General features: G+C 54.6%; 1 protein-coding gene across 2 annotated transcripts; it reads left to right on the top strand.

Annotated features, from left to right (window-relative positions):
- Nucleotides 1–747: 747 nt before the first annotated feature.
- On the top strand, nucleotides 748–19,881 carry LOC100988799 (chromosome 13 C13orf46 homolog). Of its 2 annotated transcripts, XM_063595991.1 has the most exons (7): nucleotides 754–1,003; nucleotides 4,855–4,906; nucleotides 6,311–6,476; nucleotides 6,557–6,604; nucleotides 7,678–7,725; nucleotides 10,078–10,145; nucleotides 19,784–19,881. In XM_063595991.1, the coding sequence occupies exons 1-7, from the start codon at nucleotides 814–816 to the stop codon at nucleotides 19,848–19,850; spliced, it is 639 nt and encodes a 212-aa protein (XP_063452061.1). In that variant the 5' UTR covers nucleotides 754–813; the 3' UTR covers nucleotides 19,851–19,881. The 2 variants fall into 2 exon arrangements, with proteins under 2 accessions (XP_063452060.1, XP_063452061.1); XM_063595990.1 differs by lacking the exon at nucleotides 19,784–19,881 and having other exon boundaries at nucleotides 748–1,003; nucleotides 6,557–10,382.
- Nucleotides 19,882–20,252: the final 371 nt, after the last annotated feature.

Genomic DNA, 20,252 nt, shown 5'->3' with positions numbered 1-20,252 from the left:
GGAGACGAGGACGCAGCACGCAGGACGACCACGTGAGGACACGGAATACATCATCTTCGCGCCAAGTAGAGAGGCCTCGGGTAACCAGCGCTGCGAGACACCTTGCCCCCAGCACCGGAGGGAATGAGCTCCCGCTGTTTAAGCCGCCTGCCTGGGAGTGCCAGCAAACCCACGCTGACCTGTGCAGTTCACACCGTCGGCCCGGAAAGGCCTTGCCGGAGCCCCGGCCACAGCAGGGTTTCGTCCTGGCGCCGTGTGGGTGGGGAGAGGCGCTGGGCCGGCAGCATTTGCACCCCACCACTGCCTGCAGGGGCTGCCTTTGTCTTCCTAAGTTGATCTGTGTCCCATTTGCCCTGATAGGGAGAGAAAGATTCAAATACCCTGTCACAGAGGGAGACCGGCATCTCATCTGCAGGCCCTGTTAGGGCCTGGTGCCAGTTCCCCGCCCTCCCTGGTGGAGAGACCAGAGATGTGAAAACGCAGAACCCGCCCCAACCCCGGCCTGCAGAAAAGAAGAAGACACAGAACCCGCCCCAACCCCGGCCTGCGGGAAAGAAGAAGGGAAGACACAGAACCCGCCCCAACCCCGGCCTGCGGGAAAGAAGAAGGGAAGATGCAGAACCCGCCCCAGCCCCGGCCTGTGGGAAAGCCGCGCTGTGCTGCCAGGGACCAGCCGATCTTTGGCCTCTGACCTTACAGTGATGTCACAGCAGACCCATGGCAACACACTCCCAGCACCTCCTGACTACTCCCTGCGGGACGGCTGGGTGTGAGGGTGGCAGCCTTGTGCTCAGGACGAGGCTGGGCTGGAGGATGGAGAAGGACACGGGGACCACACACAGGAGGCACCGGCCCGGCCTCAGGGCCCTGCCCTCAGGAGTGGCCCTTGGGCACCTCAAGGCGGCCAGTGAGGCCTCTGAACTTCAGCGAAGCAGGAGTCTGGGAGGCCTGCAGCCCGAGGGGGACCCTCCCAGCCGCCCTAGGAAGCCTCACAAGGAGCTGGGTAGGGGCTGTGGGGCCGCGGGGAGCGGGTGGACAGCGCGGCTGTCCCACCAGGCACTGAACCCAAAGTACCTGCGTCAGAGCCCAGCCCAGTTAGAAAGTTCTAGGAAGTTCCCAAGGTTAGGGATGCGCCGAGACAGCCCCAGGAGGTCCAACGACGTGTGTCCAAGGCGGGGCACGGCCTGGCGTCATACATTTTAGGGGGCGTGGGGCATCAATCAGCACCTGTGAGGGGGTACGTCGGTTCTGTCCGGAAAGGGACAGCCTGAAGCAGGAGGGGCTTCCAGGTCGTAGGTAGAGGAGACACAGGGCTGCATGCTTTGGGTCTCGATCAGCCTTTCACTGAACACACAATTTACACGTGAGGGGACTAGAGGGAGAGTCACTTGTATCCTCGTCCGGCTCCGTGACTGCAGTTTTTCATGAGCAGCCCAGAGGGAGCTGTCACTTGTCTCAGGTGAGCAGAGGGAGGACCGTGATCTCTGTGCCCGTCCTGCGCCTGTGACGGTCAGCTGTCCATGTGCATTCCCAGTGTGAAACTCCACAAAACTGCTTAGGGCAGAGATCTTGAGGCTCACAGGGAATTTCCTCGTGGGTGAATGATGAGGGAGACCTGTGGCCGTTTATCTCTGCAGCTCTTGTTTAGGAAGAGGATGGGAGGCAGGTTTGTCTGACACATTCCCAGCCTTACTCCTCCCCTTAGCTCAGTGATTCGGGGCCCAAGGTTCATTTTCCTTCCACAGGCAGCAGGGACCGGGCCGGGCCTCCTGCCTCCCACTGCCCTGTGCTCGGAACGCTAAGGGCGGAAGTGGGGACCACTCCAGGTCCACACCCGTAACCCACCCAGGGCTGCTGGGAAGGCCTTGCGCTGCTGGGGCAGAGCTGTGGGGGCTCCAGCCGGGCACAGCCAAGGGCGGGAGGGGTGAGAGGAGGGCAGGCCTGGGACCCTCATGGGCCTCCGAAGCCAGCCGATGCCTGAAGGGAGGATCATAGCCAGGCGCCCCGTTTGCAAGGAGGCCCTGGTGAGGGCCTGGGTCCCTGCCAGGAGCCCTGGGCCTCACCCACCAGCAAGGAACCTGCGTAGCTGGTGTTTGACACGGTTGGCTTCTAAACCGTGAAACGTGTAGGCTGCCCCTGTGTCGGTCCACACTCGCCACTCTGAGATGTTTCCAGGTGTGCCGAACGGACGGTGGTGTGGGCCTGGGGATGGTGCTGGAGTCACCTCCTCACACCTTGAATACTGGCCCAGAGCACAGGGCTGAGGGGCTGACATGGAGCTGCGAGCTGGCGCTCCCCTCCCCTCCCGCGGCCTCGGCAGCTCCGCCTCCCCTTCGCAAAGGTGTCCACGGGGCCATGGAAGTGAAACAGCCCAGTAGTACTCGGGGTTTGCTTGCTCAAGCCCTGGGGACAATTTTAAGAGGTAATGATGTAAAAATATGTGTTCTTCTCTGAGTTTAAAAATCCAAATATGTGCTGTTTGGGGGCCGTGAGTAGTTAGGAGGCTGCACCCTACCTCCCTCCCCACGGGGTTCCCTCAAGACGTGCAAAGTTCTCAAAAGAATAAGTTACGCCAAGGCTGCTTAGCGGGAATTTAAGTTGGGGCGGGGAGCGGGTCTCCAATAATGCCACCCGGTGCCACCGCGGTGTAGACTTAGAGGCCGGGGTCGGATGGAGGGAGCGGGTCTCCAATAATGCCGCCCGCTGCCACCGCAGTGTAGACTTAGAGGCCGGGGTCGGATGGAGGGAGCGGGTCTCCAATAATGCCACCCGCTGCCACCGCAGTGTAGACTTAGAGGCCGGGGTCAGATGGAGGGAGCGGGTCTCCAATAATGCCACCCAGTGCCACCGCGGTGTAGAGTTAGAGGCCGGGGTCGGGCGGGGAGCGGGTCTCCAATAATGCCGCCCGGTGCCACCGAGGTGTGGACTTAGAGGCCGAGGTCAGATGGAGGGAGAGATTGAGCCCCATTGTGGCTGACATTTCCCTCAACACCTGCTGGATTTGCCCAAAACTGCACGATGGGAGGTGCCGCAGCAGGGAGGCCGGGCTTCTGTGTGGCCGCTTGTCCTGTCTGGCAAAGATGTCCACCCTGCACAGCCTCCCCCAGGCACCAGCACCCTCAGGGTCCGAGACCACGGCCCAGGAGCGCATCCTCCCTGGAGCTTTGTGGCTGCCCCCAGACAACTGAGATTCTGCCGGAGAAGAGCAGGAGGCATTTCCAGCCCTGTGACCCGAGGAGAAGGGCCGGGCCTTGTTGACCACTGGTAGAGTCCGACGTGGCCTTGGTTTCCGCAGGGACTCAGCTCCTCACCCCTCGCAGACTTGGTGGGCTCCATGACATGCCCAGTGCCACGTGCACCCACAGGTGCCCGGATGTGTGAGACGCCGCGTCCACATCACAGGGAGGCCTCCGGGATGCGGGAGATGTGGGGTGGCTGACTTCACGGGGGCACCAGTGGGGTGTGTCTGGGCCTGGGCCATGCGGAGCACAGGAGACCGGCGCTCACGGAGGGCAGCCCAGAGAGGCCGGCAAGAGCAGAGTGAGAATCCGCTGGGTTCCAGACCCACTGAGGCCCTGCCTTGAGCCCACATGCACCCTGGACGCCTGTTGATTCTGCAAAGGCTCTGCGCTCCACCTCTGGGCCCCACTCGTGGCTTCTCTGTTGGGGGCAGCCCCTCATGGTCGGCCATTGGTCTCATTTCCCTGGAAGAGCCCCATTCCCCAGCTGCCCCTTGGGCCTGTGGGCTGAGCTGAGTGACCTGCCTGGAGTGGCCCATGTGACTGTGCCGAGCTCTGGGAGGAGGTCTGGTCTCTTCCATCACAAGCATCATTTGAAGCTTTGGAATCATCCCTGTTGTATTTGAATCCCGGGCCAAGGGGGTGTTGTGGGAAGAGGGAGTAGCTGCAGGAAGCCAGGGTCTCCGCAAACATTCCCGGCTCCGATGCGGCTGGAGGCCCTGTGGGATCTGGAATCCGCTCACTCCAAGGCTCTCCTGAGCACCTAGGGTTTGGAGAATCCTCTGCCACATGACTTCCTCACAAGGCTGTGCTGGTTTGCAAGCTCCTGGGAATGGAGAACTCAGTGTTTCACTAGAATGGAGTGTTTCACGTTGGCCAAGTCAGTCAACACCTTTAGCCAAGTGTGCCAGGGAGCAGTGTGTGCTCGGTGCAAGCCGGTGGCCAACAGCCAGGCTTGGGTTCCTGCCGGGAACACCAGAACACTGCTCACTCGAGTTGATGTTCCCGGGCCCCTGTCCTCTCTCACATCAAGGTAAAGATCCTCACGAGACATAAAGTGGTCCCGAAAAAAGACTGCTAGAAACATCCCGCAATGCCTCTCGGGGAGCCCAGAGACCCTGGGGATTGGTGGATTTTCCTGGACAAGCCAAGTGGGGTTTCAAGTCCCACCTGTCCGTGAGAGGAAGCCTGGGTGGGGGGTAGTAGCCGGCATGCGCAGGTCTTGTGGGCTTCTCCCACCCTCCCGCTCAGCTACCTCCAGCCAGCTCTGCTAGGACAAAGAGGAGTTTCAAGAGGTCCCGGAGCCTCATGTGTTTACTGTAAGGCGGCTGGCCATGCCTCACCCTGAGTCCTGCAGGGAGAAGGTGGAGCCCAGGTGTGGGCTGAGGTGCTGGGGCTGAGCCTGGCTCAAGGCCCTGGCACCAGGCTGTGGAAAGTGCCGATAGCAAATACCGGAGGGCCGGGCATGGGCACAGGTGGGGGAGAAACTCAAGTTAGCCGTAGCCATGGCTGAGAGTTGAGCTCTGCTGTGGGTGGCTGTGGGCGGCTTGGGGCAGGTCCTGAGCTCTGGTAGCTGCGATGTAATGGTGCTGACGGCTCTGTCCTTCCTCCCCAGAGTCTGAAGATCAAGGGAAAGACCCAAGCTGTAACGCGGAAGATGCCAGCTGGTAAGCAACCTGTCCGACGCTGGCCTTTGTGAAGGTGGAGCTGGGAAAAGTGAGGTGGACACAGGAGAGGGTGGGGTGTGGGAGTGGTACCTGGGCATCAAGGTAGACACTTAGAAGGGGACAGAGGGAGCCCTGGGTCCTGAGAAAATCCCGCCCAGGGCCTGGATGGGAGGGCTGGGAAATCCTCCTTATTTTGAGAGGAATTCAGCGTGGGAACAGGGCCCACCTGTAGCGGGGTGGTGTCCTCAGGACTCGGGCCCTGGCCTGAGGGTCACACAGCTGCATCCCTCTCAGTAGACACCCCATGGCCCTCTGGGGAAGGAGGCGTCGTCTCACTAGTGGACTGCTGGGCCCACCCTAGATGTAAACAACTCGAGTGCTCCTTTAGGGAGAGGGTGTGGGGCCCTGGACAGCACATCCCCACTTCGTACCGCCGAGTTCTTGCCTCCCTGCACCTCGCGTCCTGTTCTAACCCAGCTCTGGTTCTCCCACCCACTCACCCTCCTGCCATCAAAGAAGACTTAACAGTCATTGAATTCCTCAAAAATTTGTCTCAGATCTAACAAAGTCAATTTACCATGGACAAGGCATGGGCCAAGTCCCCCTTATTTACAAATGGTTCCTGTTGAGTGGAGACCAAGGAAGGTGTCCGGTTGCCGAAGTGGCCAAAGGTACAATCAGTTGGTGAGAGTGAGTGTTCATGTGTTAGACAGGATGTGTGCGGCGCCTGGAGCCTCCCACTCTGTACAGCTCAGGGAAGCTGATGGCCTTGGTGAGGGCAGTTGAGCTGGGAGGACCACACACCTTTAGGGTGGCAAAGCTGAAAGTGTCTGCTCACGTTGGCCAAGTCAGTCAATACCCTTGGCCAAGTCAACGCCATTGCAGATGGTGGCGGAGCCCCTGTCATCCTCACTGCCTGTTGCATTCTTCTTGCCCCTGGCCACACACCATAGCAGACCACAGAAGAGGTCACGAGGTTGGTGCGAGTAACAGCAGGGCCAACCATGGACCCCCCAGCCTACTGGCCAGCATGGCCCATTTGGTATCCACATGGAGTGTGGATCTGCCACAGGGTGGCTGCATCTTCTCATCAGATTTTGGCTCTTTGAGCAAGGTTAGACCCTGCTTTCCAAAATAAGCCCAGGTTGGCTGTAATCCCAGTCCAGACCCTGGCTGTACAGGGTAAGTTTTCCAGGCAAGATGGGCCAGCAGAGGGAGCCAGGAGGGCCAGGCTGGGGGCCCTTCAGAGCCAGAACTCTGTGCTGGGTCAGGGCCCCTCATAGGTGCCCACCAGACCCCAGGGGCACCAGCCTCGAGCCTAAGGAGACAGCCCCAGAGGAGACCAGGAGCTGCCCGCAGCTATCTGCCGTCTCTTCCAAACCACTTTCCCTGCTCCTCCCGCAGTCAGAAAAACCTAGCACAAGACAAGAAGGAAAGCTTCAGCACCCTTGGGAAGCTGGGTCATGAGAGTGGAAAACAAGACCCAGAGAGGGAGAAGAGCGACTTGGAGGCCAGCATGCAGGAGGTGCAGGAAGGCGAGCACGCAGACGGAGGCTTGCAGGAGGCCAAGGTTGGGCCACACTGAGGAGCGGTGCATTTTTTCCTCTTGCCTTGGAGCCCGGCCTTCACTTAACCTCTTTGGTCTTACAGGAACAGGAGGCAGAGTCCATAAAGCTAAATGACCTTCAGGAAGAAGAGGCAAGAGATTTTCCCTTTAGTAATAGAAGTGAGAAGGGAGGCCTGTCCAGGCGGGAGTTCTGCCGGAGCCCGGACCTGCCCGGGACGGTGGCCTGGGGGTCAGCTCAGCAGGCGCCAGGCTGTGAAGCTAGACTGGGCCCCTGCTACCCTAGAGAGGCTTGGGGCCAAGCTCTGAGACTCTTTACCCGATCCCAGGGCAGCCTGACCCCCGCTTGCTAAACGTGCAGTCACTAAAGGTGTATGAGGCCCTGAGAGGAGGTGCCCTCAGCTTGACATTGGCCCAGAAAACACCCAGAGCCCCAGGCTTGATGTGTTGTCCAGGGACACGTCATGCTGTGGGGGTTCTCACATGGCACCGTATGAAGGAAAGTGGCTTTTGTTCTCCCTCCAAGCTGTGTGGTGGGGACGGTAACACAGCCAGACACGCTGCTTGCCAGGCGGGCCTTGGTTTCATTCCAGGGCTCTTGGGAAGTCCTTCACCCACCCCCAAACACTGCCCTTGGAGTTGACTCAAATGCTCCCATCAGACACACATTCTGGGCTGGCCCAGGTGCCCTGTTGGAGGCCTTGGGACAGCAAAACCCTGAGCTGCTGAAGCCGTTCGCATCCCGGGGGGGTCTCCTGCTCCTTGGTGCGGAGTGTGGCCCACAGGCAGGCTGTGGGGCAGGAGTGCTGCCTTGTCGAGCAGGGCTGGGGTGGGAGCAGCCGGGCTCCCCAAGATCTGGGCATTGCCCCATCTCCTGGAGGCCCGAGTTCTCAGAGGGTGAGGTTGGAGGAGACCCTCTGGGGTCTCAGGGCCCTGATGGGAGGTGAGTACGGAGAGGTGAGAAAGCCATATCCCTCCTACATCCTCCTCCTACATGGACACCTCACAGTCCATACTGCCGTCAGCTCTGCCCAGCGTCCCAGGAGCCCTCGTTCAGCATTGCCAGGATCTGGGGGCCTGATGGTCATCACCAGGGTCTGCCCCGGCTGCCCCAAGGGCCAGGGGCCACTGTTCCTCCCAGGGAATCAACGTTCCTCTCCAGCTCACCCAAGCCTGCCATCCACACCTCTGTGGTTTCCATTCACAGAAAGCCTCTGTGTTTGTGGAGATTGATCTGGGAGACCATGCTGAGGAGGTAAAAATGGAAACCCCCAAGACAAGCAGAGCCAAAGCCACCAGGAAAGCGCCTGTGCTACCTGGCAGGGCCAGCCTGGGAGGCTTTTCTGGGAACTTACCCCACAATAGCCATGTGTTGGATGGGGAGGCAGAGACCTGGGGCCAGCAGCTCCAGGAGAGCTCCCTGGTGTTGAGGATTGGTCTAGCCTCTTCCTTACCCTCCCACACTCCAACTCACGCACACTTCAGCACTATCAGAGACTCTGGGGCCTGGGTTAACCTTCAAGGTGCCCATGGGTCCTCAGAACCTCTTGTGCGGGATCACGTTGGGATGGTGAAAAGGGCACAGGCCTGGAAGCTCAGAGACTGGGCTTTGGTGGATGTGTGGTTCTGTCAGTAAATGCTCAAAACAACTCATCATACTTCCCTGTGCCTCAGTTGTCTCCTCTATAAAGTAGGAATCATATTAGTACCCGCATTCCAGGGTTGTCTGGGAAAGCTCTCAGAGCAGTGCCTCACACCCAGGAAAGCTTATCATCATCATCATGGGGTATCATCATCATCACCACCACCATTACTATCATCACCATCAACACCATCATTATATCACAACCATCATCATCATCACCACCAGCAACATCATCCCCATAAAGATTATCACCATCATCATTAATATCACCATCATTATCACATCACCACCATCATTCCCATCAGCAGCAGCATCATCATCAACATCACTATCATGACCATCATTACTGTCACCATCATCATCACCATCACCACTATCACTATCACCATCATCGTCACTAATACCATCACCACTATCACTACCACCATCATCGTCACTATTACCATCACCATTATTACCATCATCACCTTCACCATCATCACCACCATTATAATCACCATCACCATCATCATCACCATTATAATCATCACCACCATCATCATCACCATTAATACCATCACCATCATCACATCATCATCACCATCATTAATACCATCACCATCATCATCACCATCATTAATATCATCACCATCATTATCACATCACCATCATTCCCATCGCCAGCATCATCATCACCATCACTATCATGACCATCATCACCACCATCACTGTCACCATCATCACCATCACCACTATCACTATCCCCATCATCACCACCATTATAATCACCATCATCATGACCATCATCACCGCCATCATCACCGTCACCATCATCACCATCACCACTATCACCGTCACCATTGTCATCACCACCATTATAATCACCATCGTCACCATCATCATCATCACCATCACCATCATCACATCACCACCATCATTCCCATCACCAGCATCATCATCACCATCACTATCATGACCATCATCACCACCATCATCATCATCACCACTATCACTGTCACCATCATCACCAACATTATAATCACCATCACCATCATCATCACCATCATCATCACCATCCTCATCACCATCATAATCATCATCATCACCATCACCATCGCCATCATCACCATCACCATTACCACCATCATCACCATCACCACCATCACCATCATCATCACCATCACCATCACCACCATCACCATCATCATCACCATCACCATTATCACCATCATCACCTTCACCATTATAATCACCATCACCATCACCATTGTCACCATCATCATCACCATCACCATCACCATTACCATTATAATCACCATCATCAGTGTCACCATCATCATCACCGTCATTATCACCACCATCACCAGTATAGTCACCGTCATCATCACCACCATTATCATCATCATCATCACCATCATCATCACCATCAACATTATCACCACCATAATCATCATCCTTATCTGTAAGAAGAAGAGGCTGACTTAATGACCTGTCTGGGCACTTCCAACACTAACATCTGGGGTGTGTTCCTCCATGTCTTTGCTGTAGTGAACAGTCATCATTCTGGAAGTTTATTGAAGTTCTTTCTTGGCAAGTTTCAGCTCCTTCCTGGGGGTCAGTTATTTTCCAGCCTGTACCTTCTCTCCCTTTTGCCCTCAGAGCCACAGAGAGAGCTGGTTGTTAACCCCCAACAAGGCTATTCTTGGGGCACATGAGTTCTAAGGACTCAAGGAGGGCCAGCCAGTGGCACAGTTGGGCTAACAGGCCAGACCCGGTCTTCAGTCCAGGAGCCAGGCCTCATCAAGGGTGCAGTTCCTTGGTCAGGTTCCCCTAACTGGAAATGTCCAGTCAATAGAGAGCCCTGTCTGATGGGAGGTCATCCAGCCTCTGTGCCCTAGCCTGATCCTCCAGCAGGTCCACAGGCTATGCCTCAGTGCCCGTGGCTGACACCTCCCATCCCTTAAATGTCTCCACTCCCCACAGGTGGTCACCGATGCCAAGAAAGAAGAGAAGCCGTCCCAGATGGATGTGGAAGATCTGTCAGAAGACGAGTGAGTGATGCTTGTGGGCTCACACTAGGTGGGGGTAGGAGGACTTTCCCCCCACCACGGTTTCTGGTGTGCCCACCATGCCTTGTGTGTGGTGGGCAGAGCCGAGCCCAGGCGGTCCCCCCTTCTCCCTGGGCACTGCCGAGGCTCAGCACCTCCCGAGCCTGAGGGGCTGAGGGCAGGCAACAGGACATCGGACCTTCGAAGGGCTCAGGGACGAGCTTCACGATGCCCCACCTCACCCCATAACCAGGCCGTGTCTCCTACCCACCAGCCAGGAAAAGGACCTGATGAGAAGGGGGAAGAGGAGGGAGAGTAGGGAGGAAGGAGGGGGGAGAGGTGGTAAGTGCATGGTACTGACTTCTCCTGTTTAGGTTTTAGCTGCAGACTTGGGTCCTGCAGGTGGTGGGAAGCTGTGCATACATGGCTGGTGTCACAGCCAAGCAGGCTTCTCTCACAACAAGCCTTGGGCCCTGGGGCCGGGGCTAGGCAGCCTCCGAAGAGATGATCCGTGTCCCCAGGCTGGATGCTGTGTAGGTCCAGGGAAGCCCCAAGACTCCCCGAGGCCCGAGGCCCTGAAGATGGGTGTGGGGAGGGAAGACACTGGCCCATTGAAGGGGGCCCATGGATCTATAGTGTTTTATTTTAAGCAACACACAAAAATACAAAAAGCAATTGTCCAAATGCCTACCACTCAGAATTAACAGTTTATCAGTATTTTGATTTCTTACAGATTTTTTTAAAGGATGAATTGTTCTATCGGCTTTATAAAACAGTCACATGATACTAAACCTTCTTTCAGCCTGTAATCCCAGCACTTTGGGAGGTTGAGGTGGGCAGATCATGAGGTCGGGAGATCGAGACCATCCTGGCCAACATGGTGAAACCCTGTGTCTACCAAAATACAAAAAATTAGCTGGGCGTGGTGACAGGTGCCTGTAGTTCCAGCTACCAGGGAGGCCGAGGCAGGAGAATCGCTTGAACCCAGGAGGCGGAGGTTGCGGTGAACTGAGATAGCACCACTGCACTCCAGCCTGGGTGACAAGAGCGAAACTCCATCTCAAACAAACAAACAACAGTTACATTAACATTTTAACCAGTCATTTACAATAATGGGAATTATGTGGAATAGCACAACAGAGAGAAATGTTTAAAAATCACCCCAGCTTCCACCTCTTAAAAGCACATGGGAGCACCTGACTTTCGACACTGAGGACAGTGGCTGCAGCTGAGGCTGAGGACAGGGGCCGTGGCTGAGGACAGGGGCGAGGCTGAGGACAGGGGCGAGGCTGAGGACGGGGGCGAGGCTGAGGACGGGGGCGAGGCTGAGGACGGGGTTGAGGCTGAGGACGGGGGCGAGGCTGAGGACGGGGGCGAGGCTGAGGACGGGCGAGGCTGAGGACGGGGGCGAGGCTGAGGACAGGGGTGAGGCTGAGGATAGGGGCGAGGCTGAGGACGGGGGCGAGGCTGAGGACAGGGGCAAGGCTAGGACAGGGGCGAGGCTGAGGAGAGGGGCTGCAGCTGTGCCTGCCAAGCAGCGTCCTTGCCCAGGGCCAGCTTTGAGAGCTGCAGCCCTCAGCCCCCGACTGGTCTGGCTTTGCTGACGGATTGCTGCTGTGATGATGACAGCCCTACCTGCGCTACCTGCTCTCAGATTTTTATGTCTCCAGGGAGAGAGAAAGTCCTCGAGAACATTGCACTCTGCCCCAACTCAGAAGAGTCTCTGCCTCTTTTGACTCCTACCGTAACCGGGTCACACCGGCTTTCACTAGGACATTGGGGTTGTTTTGACTCCTGAGTCTGGGCTTAAAATGGGCAGGTATTTTCCAAGTACAGCTCTATTTTTCTCATCGTTTCCTGATGATGGATTTGGCACTCGGCACACAGTTCGATGGCTGTTTTCTGCCCCAAGCTGGACAATCCTGGGTCGAAATCTCCTGGTCTCAGCCTCCATCCCCCTTGACTCAGCTATCCCAGAAAACCTGCCCAGTGGGGCTGCTGGCGGCATGCAGTGGGGAGAGCTGCCAGCAGAAACGAGCTGACGTGGCTTCTTAGGTTTGCTACCTCATCTCACAAATTCCCCCTTTGGGTCACCATCCAGTTGCATTTACAAGACCCAACGCTGATTTCCCAATACCGGGAGGCTCCGGCCCAGGAAGGCCGAGAGTCCTCAGCCGTGGCTGTAATGAATGGGCGTCAGCTCACGTGCACACTTGCGTGTTCATTGGAAAATGCTTTGGCAGGCTCCATCTCTTTTTTTGTTTTTGAGACACAGTCTCACTCTGTTGCCCAGGCTGGAGTGCAGTGGCACCATCTCGGCTCACCGCAAGCTCCGCCTCCCAGGTTCACGCCATTCTCCTGCCTCAGCCTCCTGAGTAGCTGGGACTACAGGCGCCTGCCACCAGGCTCAGCTAATTTTTTGTATTTTTAGTAGAGACGGGGTTTCACCGTGTTAGCCAGGATGGTCTCGATCTCCTGACCTCATGATCCACCTGCCTCAGCCTCCCGATGTGCTGGGATTCCAGGCGTGAGCCACCGCACCCGGCCTCCATCTCTTTTTTAATTAGCATGATCTGGATTTTCTTTTTCCTAGTGTTGCCTTTTCCTGTACCTGCCCAACGCAATACATCCCCAGGACTGTTACAGGGAAACCACAGATCATGCAGAGCACTGCACACTTCATAGCATCAGAGGGGCCACAGATCACGCAGAGCTCTGCACACTTCTTAGCATCAGAGAGGCCACAGATCACGCAGAGCTCTGCACACTTCATAGTTCCAGAGTAGCCACAGATCACGGGGAGCACTGCACACTTCATAGCATCAGAGGGGCCACAGATCACGCAGAGCTCTGCACACTTCATAGTTCCAGAGTAGCCACAGATCACGGAGAGCACTGCACACTTCATAGCATCAGAGGGGCCACAGATCACGCAGAGCTCTGCACACTTCATAGCATCAGAGGGGCCACACGTCACGCAGAGCTCTGCACACTTCATAGTTCCAGAGTAGCCACAGATCACGGGGAGCACTGCACACTTCATAGCATCAGAGGGGCCACAGATCACACAGAGCTCTGCACACTTCATAGCATCAGAGGGGCCACAGATCACGCAGAGCTCTGCACACTTCATAGTTCCAGAGTAGCCACAGATCACACATAGCTCTGCACACTTCATAGTTCCAGAGTAGCCACAGATCACGGAGAGCTCTGCACACTTCATAGCATCAGAGGGGCCACACGTCACGCAGAGCTCTGCACACTTCATAGTTCCAGAGTAGCCACAGATCACGGGGAGCACTGCACACTTCATAGCATCAGAGGGGCCACAGATCACGCAGAGCTCTGCACACTTCATAGTTCCAGAGTAGCCACAGATCACACATAGCTCTGCACACTTCATAGTTCCAGAGTAGCCACAGATCACGGAGAGCTCTGCACACTTCATAGCATCAGAGGGGCCACACGTCACGCAGAGCTCTGCACACTTCATAGTTCCAGAGTAGCCACAGATCACGGGGAGCACTGCACACTTCATAGCATCAGAGGGGCCACAGATCACGCAGAGCTCTGCACACTTCATAGTTCCAGAGTAGCCACAGATCACGGAGAGCACTGCACACTTCATAGCATCAGAGGGGCCACAGATCACGCAGAGCTCTGCACACTTCATAGCATCAGAGGGGCCACACGTCACGCAGAGCTCTGCACACTTCATAGTTCCAGAGTAGCCACAGATCATGGAGATTACTGCACACTTCATAGCATCAGAGGGGCCATAGATCATGCAGAGCACTGCACACTTCATAGTTCCAGAGTAGCCACAGATCACGGAGAGCACTGCACACTTCATAGCATCAGAGGGGCCACACGTCACGCAGAGCTCTGCACACTTCATAGTTCCAGAGTAGCCACAGATCACGGAGAGCTCTGCACACTTCATAGCATCAGAGGGGCCACACGTCACGCAGAGCTCTGCACACTTCATAGTTCCAGAGTAGCCACAGATCACGGAGAGCTCTGCACACTTCATAGCATCAGAGGGGCCACAGATCACGCAGAGCACTGCACACTTCATAGTTCCAGAGTAGCCACAGATCACACATAGCTCTGCACACTTCATAGTTCCAGAGTAGCCACAGATCACGCAGAGCACTGCACACTTCATAGCATCAGAGGGGCCACAGATCACACAGAGCTCTGCACACTTCATAGTTCCAGAGTAGCCACAGATCATGGAGAGCACTGCACACTTCATAGCATCAGAGGGGCCACATGTCACGCAGAGCTCTGCACACTTCATAGCATCAGAGGGGCCACAGATCACGCACAGCTCTGCACACTTCATAGTTCCAGAGTAGCCACAGATGACACAGAGCACACAGAGCACTGCACACTTCACAGCATCACAGTAACTACAGATTGGAAAAAAACTGGATAACCAGTGAACAAAACTGGAACCACTTTTGTATATTATGTCATTAATTGTGCTCTTAATATTTCCCACCTTTTTGTACCCATATTTATTAGAGTCCTTTCCACAAAAAGCAGTTTTGGACTAGAGCTGATTATAAACGTTTTTAGAGAATACTTCAGAATAATGACTACAGATGCAAAACCTTAGAACAGCCACAGTTAAAATTTGATGAAAGCTTCTAACCAACAAGAAAATAGTTATTTCTATTACACATAACATTGTAAGAAAACAACCAAAATCATGACTGACAGTGTCACATCAGGACTGCCCAGCTTCTATACATTTTCACATAATCTTTAGAATATTCACACGGATAACATGCCCATACAAATATAATTTACAATTGGACATTATCAAAATTATGACTGATATTATATTAATATAAATGTATGTAATTTTTAGAACATTTATATCAATAACATGCTCACAGTTAAAACTGAAAGAAGATTTAGTATCATTTATCATTTGATGATGCTACCCATAGAGTTTTACCAAATGTAATTGTTTAATCTGAAAAGACTTTATGTAGGATTTTGATTCTGTGGAAACCTGCAAAAGATGTCAAAAGGTTCAAAACAATCAAAACAGAATTACAGATCATTTAAAAATAATAGTCACTCATTTAACCAGAGTGATTATCAAAAGACTTCACAGGCAATTTAGGAAGTTACATTGCTGTAAAAACCATAACCCTTTTAAAGCTCAGTTGTCTTAAGTAATCAAAATCTAATAAAGATAAAGGAGAAATTATCTTGATAAAATATAAAATATTTGGTTTTTAAGCCAGTTACCAAAAGGTACAGAAAAACCTGCAGTGTGATTGCCTCTCCTTGAGGGAAGCCCATGCAGGTAACCTGGAAGTCAGATCCGATGGAACCTTGCCTGACACAGGAAGAGCATCTTCAGGGCTGTGGGTGTGCACTTGATTACAGAGGACAGTAAACAAGGAAACTAGGGCCTTGAGCTGGGGAACACACAGCTATTGGTAACAGCACGAGAAGTTGCCTGATTATGTTGAACAATTCAGACATAGCAAGAAAAGCCAAGTGTATAAATTGAAGCTGCACTTAAGGAAAACGTTGCTTAAACAGCAGAGTTAGAACTGGAGGAAAAAGTTGCAGGACTTGACAAAAAGTTTGAAGGAGAAAGTTGTTATCCCAGGCCTTCTTAAGGGGAGAAAGAGCTGAGGCAGCCACACACGACCTGCAAACCACACGTGACAAGGGACAGCAGAAGCTGAGTTTCTGAGATGTAGACCTGAGCAGTTTCAAAAGAAATGATTTTAGAGTTAAAAATCAAAACCTCTTGCAATTTCATTAAGAGCAAACCAGTACTTTAAGGAAACTTTGTGGTGACATAGGGGACCAATCTTTAGTTTTGTATTAATGTATATTTAATATCAAAGCTCAATCTTTTTTTTTTTGAGACAGAGTCTCGCTTTGTCACCCAGGCTGTAGTGCAGTGGCACGATCTCAGCTCACTGCAAGCTCCGCCTCCTGGGTTCACGCCATTCTCCTGCCTCAGCTCCCAAGTAGCTGAGACTACAGGTGCCCACCACCATGTCTGGCTAATTTTTTTTTTTGTATTTTTAGTAGAGACAAGGTTTCACTGTGTTAGCCAGGATGGTCTCGATCTCCTGACCTCATGATCTGCCCGCCTTGGCCTCCCAAAGTGCTGGGATTACAGGCATGAGCCACTATGCCTGGCCCAAAGCTCAATCTTTAGAAGGACATATAAATAATTCCCTTTTAATCACAGCCAATTTACACACAGAATTCTTTTCAAAATTATCTTTCATAAACCTTATCATGACTTTTACAGACCATTCTGACATGCTTGGACTTTCTGCTTTGTCCTACACTTCTTTTTAAAATAGCCAGTCATTTTGCTTCAGGATAAAAAGAGAGATAACTTGGACAAGTCCTCATGTTAACTCTATCATCGCAGATTGCCATTTGAGCTCCAAATTTTCCTTGATATAATTTGCTCATTGGTTTAAAATAAGCAAAAGAGTGGGCCAGTGACAGCCTTAGAAAGCCTGGTATGCCTTAATGTTTAAGAACACCATTTTTGACCATTTCTGCATTAAATCTCCTTTCATGAACCCCTCCCATCTAGAAGGGCTCCATGTGTCACACGCCTGCTGGGCACTGACTGGAGGTTGGTTGTCCAGTGCCTGTTGTTTCACTTTGCGATGATTCATTTCCCATTGGGAGTCAGATTAAAAGGGGAAGCACCTGCTCAACCTGGCCAGACAGCTTCACACATCCTAGCCAATCAGACAGCCTCACACATTCTACCCAATCAGACAACCTCACACATCCTAGCCAATCATGCAGCCTCACACATTCTACCCAATCAGCCTCACACATCCATTTCTTCCTAGAATCTTTTCCTTTTCTTTTTTGAGGCAGAGTCTCACTCTGTCACCCAGGCTGGAGTGTAGTGGTGTGTTCCCAGCTCACTGCAACCTCCACCCCCTGGGCTCAAGTGATTCTCCTGCCTCAGCCTCCTAAGTAGCTGGGACCACAAGTGCCATCATGCCCAGCTAATTTTTTATTTTAGTAGAGATGGGGATCTCCCTATGTTGGCCAGGCTGGTCTTTAACTCCTGAGCTCAAGTGATCCACCTGCCTCAACCTCCCAAGTGCTGGGATTACAAGCATGAGTCACAGCACCTGGCCCCTAGTATCTTTCAACTAGGAGAATTTTTCTCCTTAACAAATGAAAAGTCTCCAAAACTCAGGGCTGTCAGCCAAGCAGGAGGTCTGAGCCCTAGCACAGCCCCAGGAGAGGACCCGGAGAGACCCCACCACGTGCAGCTGTGCAGGGGCCAGAGAGGCCCCAAGGGCCTGTGCTGGGGTCAAGGTGCCAGGTCCCTGCAGTGTCCCTGGGCAGTCCGCTAGGAGTCCCTTCATGGGCACAATGATTGCCAATTAAGGGAAAAAAATCAAGCTTTTCAAGAGTTTGTTTTACGTGGAAGTCTTAGTGAGGACTGTGCACTGAGGCTGTCGCCCACGAGCCGTCTGTCCATTGCCCCACGCCGTGTTTCTGTTCACGGTTCCTGGACAGGCGGCGGGGGCTGGGCGCATGCAGAATCACATCAAGGTTTGAGTGCGAGGGCATGTTTGGCTGTAGATTACAGAGGCGTAATCACGAACCGCGGCAGACGTCGTGTGCAGGAAAAGGCACGGACCCAGGTCACTGATCTTTTAAGAACATAGTGGCTCCAGGTGGGGACGGAGGCAGGGCCCTTGTGCTTTTTGCTGTTTTGTCTTCAGGCATCCTTCTGGAGACCCGCATGTCCTCCCAGTCAGGGCTCAAGCAGAAACCAGCAAACTGGGTTTCTCATCCGCCACTCACCACAGCCCCTAGGGCTTGATGAAATGGGGTGCATGCGGAGTGCAGGGGAGACCACCAGTGCACTTGATGAAAGGGGGTGCATGTGGAGTGCAGGGGAGACCCCCAGTGCACTTGATGAAAGGGGGTGCAGGCAGAGTGCAGGGGAGACCCCCAGTGTGCTTGATGAAAGGGGGTACAGGCAGAGTGCAGGGGAGACCCCCAGTGTGCTTGATGAAAGGGGGTGCAGGCAGAGTGCAGGGGAGACCCCCCAGTGTGCTTGATGAAAGGGGGTGCATATGGAGTGCAGGGGAGACCCCCCTGGTGCACTTGATGAAAGGGGGTGCATACAGAGTGCAGGGGAGACCCCAGTGTGCTTGATGAAAGGGGGTGCAGGCAGAGTGCAGGGGAGACCCCCCAGTGTGCTTGATGAAAGGGGGTGCAGAGTGCAGGGGAGACCCCCAGTGTGCTTGATGAAAGGGGGTGCAGGCAGAGTGCAGGAGAGACCCCCCAGTGCACTTGATGAAAGGGGGTGCATGCAGAGTGCAGGGGAGACCCCCCCAGTGCACTTGATGAAAGGGGGTGCATACAGAGTGCAGGGGAGACCCCCCCAGTGCACTTGATGAAAGGGGGTGCATACAGAGTGCAGGGGAGACCCCAGTGTGCTTGATGAAAGGGGGTGCAGGCAGAGTGCAGGGGAGACCCCCCAGTGTGCTTGATGAAAGGGGGTGCAGAGTGCAGGGGAGACCCTCAGTGTGCTTGATGAAACGGGGTGTAGGCAGAGTGCAGGAGAGACCCTCCAGTGCACTTGATGAAAGGGGGTGCATGCAGAGTGCAGGGGAGACCCCCCCCAGTGCACTTGATGAAAGGGGGTGCATACAGAGTGCAGGGGAGACCCCAGTGTGCTTGATGAAAGGGAGTGCATGTGGAGTGCAGGGGAGACCCCCAGTGCGCTTGATGAAAGGGGGTGAATACAGAGTGCAGGGGAGACCCCCCAGTGCACTTGATGAAAGGGGGTGCATGTGGAGTGCAGGGGAGACCCCCAGTGTGCTTGATGAAAGGGGGTGCATACAGAGTGCAGGGGAGACCCCAGTGTGCTTGATGAAAGGGGGTGCATGTGGAGTGCAGGGGAGACCCCCAGTGCGCTTGATGAAAGGGGGTGAATACAGAGTTCAGGGGAGACCCACCAGTGTGCTTGATGAAAGGGTGTGCCGGCAGAGTGCAGGGGAGACCCCCCCAGTGCGCTTGATGAAAGGGGGTGCAGGCAGAGTGCAGGGGAGACCCCCAGTGTGCTTGATGAAAGGGGGTGCAGGCAGAGTGCAGGGGAGACCCCCCAGTGCACTTGAAAGGGGGTGCAGGCAGAGTGCAGGGGAGACCCCCCAGTGCGCTTGATGAAAGGGGGTGCATGCGGAGGTGCAGGGGAGACCCCCAGTGTGCTTGATGAAAGGGGGTGCAGGCAGAGTGCAGGGGAGACCCCCTAGTGCGCTTGATGAAAGGGGGTGCATGCGGAGGTGTGGGGAGACCCCCCAGTGTGCTTGATAAAAGGGGATGCATATGCAGGTGCAGGGGAGACCCCCAGTGCACTTGATGAAATGGGGAGCATATGCAGGTACAGGGGAGACCCCCCAGTGCACTTGATGAACAGGGGTGCATATGCAGGTACAGGGGAGACTCCCCAGTGCGCTTGATGAAAAGGGGTGCATACGCAAGTGCAGGGCAGACCTCCCAGTGCACTTCAGGTTGGGGGTGCTGCTCTCGGGGTGCCTGTGGCCACAGTGCTGGCCCAGGACCCTTTCTCACCCACCTGCCCTCCTCTCGCCCTGCAGGATGCATACCAGCTGTGTGTGCTGCATCCCGTACTCCACCAGGAAGAGGGCGAAGGAGAGCGCCTAGCGCCCCAGAGAGGGTGCTCAGAGCTTGGCGAAGAAGAGGAAGGAGACGGGGTGCGGAGGGGCTGGGGGCACAGGAGGCGGGACGGAGGGTGATCCGGCCGCCTACTTGCCGCCCAAGAGCCTTCTCTGCCAGGCACTGAGGTTTCTGTTTTCTTCTTGTGGGAGTGGCCAGGCCTGGAAGGAGCGAGAGCACAGACTGCGCCTTTGGGCTAAAGATCCCGCCAGCCCTGAGCAACGCTGGGGTGCCGATGACCACACCAGGTGTGAGCCACGCCTGAAACCCACTGCCCACTGGGTGAGCGATGACGTGACCTTCAACAAACACAATAAACAAGCACGGGAAGATGCTCCTCCCCTCCACCAGATGCTCCTCCTCTCCACCAGATGCTTCTCCTCTCCACCA

Source organism: Pan paniscus, chromosome 14 (assembly GCF_029289425.2).
Source record: "Pan paniscus chromosome 14, NHGRI_mPanPan1-v2.0_pri, whole genome shotgun sequence".
Lineage (NCBI taxonomy): Eukaryota > Metazoa > Chordata > Mammalia > Primates > Hominidae > Pan > Pan paniscus.
Note: the sequence above shows the minus strand (reverse complement) of the source record. Positions and strands in the feature narration are given on the sequence as shown.